This window comes from Myotis davidii, unplaced genomic scaffold, assembly GCF_000327345.1.
Source record: "Myotis davidii unplaced genomic scaffold, ASM32734v1 scaffold1203, whole genome shotgun sequence".
Taxonomy (NCBI): Eukaryota; Metazoa; Chordata; class Mammalia; order Chiroptera; family Vespertilionidae; genus Myotis; species Myotis davidii.
Genome location: NW_006294353.1, coordinates 44,122 through 49,236, shown reverse-complemented (window position 1 = coordinate 49,236; position 5,115 = coordinate 44,122). Strand labels below are relative to the sequence as shown.

The 5,115-nt window shown below is 57.7% G+C and overlaps 1 protein-coding gene across 1 annotated transcript in view; it reads left to right on the top strand.

The window, feature by feature from the left end:
- The window catches only part of GTPBP3 (GTP binding protein 3 (mitochondrial)), a 4,167-nt gene extending 1,699 nt beyond the window's left edge, over positions 1-2,468 (top strand). The window contains exons 5-10 of the mRNA XM_006768455.2: positions 3-159; positions 337-409; positions 501-644; positions 805-970; positions 1,213-1,491; positions 1,663-2,468. Of these exons, the coding sequence (XP_006768518.1) occupies positions 3-159; positions 337-409; positions 501-644; positions 805-970; positions 1,213-1,491; positions 1,663-1,888 (1,045 nt within the window). The 3' untranslated portion in view covers positions 1,889-2,468. The remainder of the gene's footprint in view (positions 1-2; positions 160-336; positions 410-500; positions 645-804; positions 971-1,212; positions 1,492-1,662) is intronic.
- The last annotated feature ends 2,647 nt before the right edge of the window (positions 2,469-5,115 follow it).

Below are 5,115 nucleotides of genomic sequence, written 5' to 3'. Positions count from 1 at the left end.
AGCCTGGCCTTTGCCCACGGGAAGCTGAGCTTGACGGAGGTGGAGGGGCTGGCGGATCTGATCCATGCGGAGACGGAGGCGCAGCGGCGGCAGGCCCTGAGGCAGCTGGACGGGGAGCTGGGCCAGCTCTGCGGTGGCTGGGCGGAGACCCTCACTAAGGCAAGTCCCCGTTTGCCCATCCTCTGCCTCGGAGACCCCCATCTGCCCATCCCCTGTATGAGAGCATCTGGTCTATGAACCTCCAATCTGATCCCCTAAGTCAGGCTGGACCTGGGCAAATTGGGGGGCTGGGGGCGGGTTCCTGGGTGATAACACCGCATACCTCCCCTCCCCCAGGCTCTGGCCCATGTGGAGGCCTATATCGACTTTGGGGAGGATGACAACCTGGAGGAGGGCATCCTGGAGCGAGGTGTGTTGGCCTGGGGGTCACGGCTGGGGACACCTGGCATTTCAGCCCCTAGAAGCCCCCTCCCTCCCTCCTCTCTTTCTTTCGTCCACAGCTGACAGCCAAGTGCGAGAGCTCGAGGTGGCACTGGACACACATCTGCGAGATGCTAGGCGCGGGCAGAGGCTGCGCTCAGGGGCGCACGTGGTGGTCACGGGACCTCCCAACGCGGGCAAGAGCAGCCTAGTAAACCTACTCAGTGCGTGGGAGGTGGGCAGGGGGCGGGCCTGAGCTGCTGAGGTGTGGGGAAGGGCCAGGGAGGACGAAAGCTCTCGCCTGCCAGGGACTGGAGCTGGGAGAGGGGCTCCCTTGTTTTCACTGACTTCCGCCCCTTTCTCTGACCCCGTTCTCCTCCCCAGGCCGGAAGCCAGTGTCCATCGTGTCCCCAGAGCCGGGGACCACCCGTGACGTGCTGGAGACCCCTGTAGACCTGGCCGGGTTCCCAGCGCTGCTGAGCGACACGGCAGGGTTGCGGGAGGGTCAGGGGCCGGTGGAGCAGGAGGGTGTGCGGCGCGCCCGAGAGAGGTGGGTGGGCGGGCAGACAGGGTGGTGGGAGAGGGAGCTGTGCCCCTTCCTGTCCCTGTTGGATTTATTATTCTTTCTTCTTGAATCAGAGATTTAACTAGGGCCTCTGATTTGGGGAGAGCAGCCCTTAGATTTTGGCCTCTGCCCACATGTTCGGTTTGCCCCGCCCCCCCACTCAGCCCAGTACCTGAAATTGCTCCACTCTGGGGTCACTTCTCAGCTGATTCTCCCTGTTCCTCCAGGCTGGAGCAGGCTGACCTCATCCTGGCCGTGCTCGATGCCTCGGACCTGGCCTCTCCATCCAGCTGCAACTTCCTGGACACGGTTGTCACCCCCGCGGTAGCTCGGAGCCCCAGTGGGAACAGCCAGCGCCTCTTGCTGGTGCTGAACAAGTCGGACCTGCTGCCCCCTGGGGGTCCAGACCTCAGCCCTGAACTGCCCCCCCACCTGCTGCTGTCCTGCCTGACCGGGGAGGGGCTGGATGGCCTCCTGGAGGCATTGAGGAAGGAGCTGGCTATAGTGTGAGCCTCCCCTTGCCCACCCCACAGCCTCTACCCAAGTTCAAGTGGGGGCTGAGCCACAGCTCTGGGCACATGCCTGCCTCAGTTCTGTCTCTGCAGAATGAGTATGCTCATCCCCCTTTGAGCCATGGTTATAAAGCTAAGAGAGACCATGTTCTTTGTCCCTTGCAGGTGTGGGAACCCATCCACAGGCCCACCACTTCTGACGCGGGCAAGGCACCAACATCACCTCCAGGGTTGCCTGGATGCCCTTGGCCACTACAAGCAGGCTACAGATGTAGCCCTGGCAGCCGAGGCGCTGCGCGTCGCCCGGGGACACCTGGCCCGCCTCCACGGTGGAGGGGGCACCGAGGAGATCCTGGACATCATCTTCCGGGACTTCTGCGTGGGCAAATGAGGGACCGCTGAAGCTTGAACCAGGCTGGATGGACACCCAGGGACACCCAAGCCTTGAGACACCTGGGAATAGCTCAGGCCAAGCGAGGTTTTCATTTCCTTGGGGAAGACCTTGACCGCAAAACACGAGTGAGCTCCCTATTGCTGACGGTGACCACGCTCTAGCTGGCCAGGTTCCCCCACGGGGACTTGCTGGGGTTCAGGCCCTCGAGTGGGGCTGAGCAGAGGTCCCTTTGGGCACCTGATCCTGCGGGAGTAGCCGTGAGGGTTGGGAGGGAGTTAGGAGAGTCTCAGGGGTCTGTTTTTCGTAGTTTTAATGTATTTTGTAAATACCAAAGGAAAAAAAATCTCAGGTGATCCGGAAATGTGGAAACCCTCCCCCCACTGCCACTGGTGTCACAGCATAACTGATGTCCTTCTAGAACTTTGGGTGTTTGTATACTTGTGAATGCGCCTGTAAAATATGTTTTATCTTGTATATTCTACAAACTTTGTGTGTTTATTGCTCTGTAGGTTGTCATTCCTTTTTTAATATTAATCTTGGAACTTTGTCTCTTGTATCTTAAAAGTGACTTGCAAAATCCTGGGGGCCCTACTTCCTTTCCAAGATTATTAGTCTCCGTCGATTGATTGATTCATTCCTTTACTCATTTAGCGAATATTTACCAAGCACCCTCTATGGATAGAATTGTGCACAACCTTTTACTGGATCTTCATAACAGCACAATGCAGCGGGCGGTTCTAAAGATGAGGAAACAGACTCGGTATAGTGGTTGGTGGTGGAGGTCCCCAGCTTTGGGATTTGCACATAGGTCTGTTTGACTGAGTTCACTGTGGGCCTTCTGTGCCACAGGCCAGTGCAGGGTGCTGGGAACATGGACAGAAGCAAGCAAGCATCGCCCCTCCCCTCGTTAGAGATCTAGCTCCTTCCAGTGAGCCTGATAGCTGCCGTGTGAATTTACAATGAGGGGTGCCCTGGTTAGGGACCTGTGGGGTGAGTTCCAGGAAGGCCCCAGCGTGAGGCCTTTTATTCTGGGACTTTAGGAGGGCCTGCTATGGCGCTGACAGACCAGCAGAGGGCGCCTTGCTCTAACAAGGAGGTGCCTGGCAGTCCTCCGTCAGAGTTCCAGCCCCGTAGGCTCTAGGCGGATTGGGGCTTCTACACCCATCTGATAGTCAACTCTCCCTGCCAGAGGCGGAAACTGAGTCTCCGATAGGGTCAGGATCTTTTCCAGAATCAGAAACACCTCCACCTCCACACAATCGCTCAGATTCCAGGGGACAGGTGAGCAGAGCCTGGGAGTTGTCCAGGGCCCGCCCACAAAGGGTATGAGAGGGTCTTTAGGAGGCTCCCATGTCCTCGCGGACTTCATTGCAATATGTCACTATATACTGATGTCTTTGCTTATGCAGGAGCTGGGATCGCCCCTGAATGGGGTGCTTTGGACGGAAAGGGTTACTGAGAGCTGAGTCCATGGATATTACGCCCATTTTTCAGAAAAGCAATTGATGCCCAGAGAAGAAAAGCAATGATGCCGGTCCCGTGGGGGTAGTCGTCCAGATGTCACGCATGGGCAGGGTCTGGGGGCTCCCAGGACGGGTGAGCCTGGTCCAGGAAGGGCGGAGACGCTCGGGGCAGGATGCCTGAGCCCCCGCCCGCCTCCCCCTAGGCCAGTGATGGCAAACCTATGACACCTCTGACACACGAACTCATTTTTTTGGTTGATTTTTCTTTGTTAAATGGCATTTAAATATATAAAATAAATATCAAAAATATAAGTCTTCGTTTTACTATGGTTGCAAATATCAAAACATTTCTATATGTGACACGGCACCAGAGTTAAGTTAGGGTTTTTCAAAATGCTGACACGCCGAGCTCAAAAGGTTTGCCATCACTGCCCTAGGCCCTGGCACAGGGCTGGACCAAGGTCCTTGGCTACTGCCCATTTTTTCCAAGAAGGGTGAGGTGGTTTGTGGGAAGCCGCCATGGGGGTTATTTATAGAGGCCACAGGAAATCCCCAAAGAGTCAGAACCTCACCCAGCGGCTGGACCACAGGGTCAGGGAGGGGGTCTGCCAATTGCTCCCGACTGGTACTCAGTCCCTGCCCCTCCCCAGAGAGCCACCAAGCCTGGGTGAGTCAGGGCTACAGGATCAGAGCCAGGAAGAGTGAGGGATGGGCTGGGGCAGCCCCAGGGGATGGGAGGGCTGCCCCTGGGGCACCCAGGAGAGCTGCCTGGAGGTGGAACCTCGGGAGGGGGGGGGGGGGCCCTTGGAGGGAAAAGGATTTGTCAGGAAAGAAAATGGCTTTTTTTAAAGGATTTGTCAGGCAAGAAAAGGCATTCCAGTCTGAGGGTACAGCACACATTATAATGAAGGGTTGGCGAGTCTAGTCAGAGCACTAAATGTGCAGGGCAGCTGGAGGCCAGGGCTCACTGCACAAGGGGGAAGGGGCACGAGAGAGCCGAGGAGCTGGACTTGGTGCTCAGGGTAATGGGGAGCCATGGAGGGTGTAAGGAGAGGGATGTGGTCAGATCCCAGGTGGAAAGATCTCTCTGGACCAGCCCAGGGGCCGTAACGGAGGCAGAGGCTGAGGTCCAGGTGTTGGAGGACTGAGCCAGGGGTGGTATGGGGACTGGTGGGAGGGGTGACATCCTGGGATGCTCTGAGTGGGAGAGACCAGCCACACGTTACAGACCTGTACCCAAGTGTCCAGAGAGTTTAGAACGACGACATCGCACTCATTTCTCAGATGAGAAAGTGGAGGCTGAGGTGGACTGAGCCAAATTTGGATCAGGGATATCTGGCTCCAGAACCCAAACTCTTGCGGTTGCTGGGACTGGCTGGCGTCAGCAGGCCACGACTTCAGGCTGCTCAGGCGGTAGACTCGGGGTCACGGATGTCCCGCTTCCTTGGAGCCTCCAGACCGGTCTGTCTGGGCGGCCTGGCCTGGCTCACCCCCCTGCCCTGACTTGGCCGGGCGGGTTGGGGGGCAGCCGAGTGTTTCCTGCAGCAGCGGTCTCTCTCACCCGCGCTTCCGCATCCAGGAAGTATCGCTCCTTTGTCCGTCCAGACGTGCCTGCCCTAAGCGCGTGCTTAGCCCTGGCTCCTCATGACTCATCCCCCCTCCCTGTCCTGGGTCCCAGGGGATGGGCTGGGAGGGAATCAAGGTGGGGGGAGGGGCGGGTACCAGCTGAGATTCTAGATCCCAATTTTAGGTTGTTTTTCT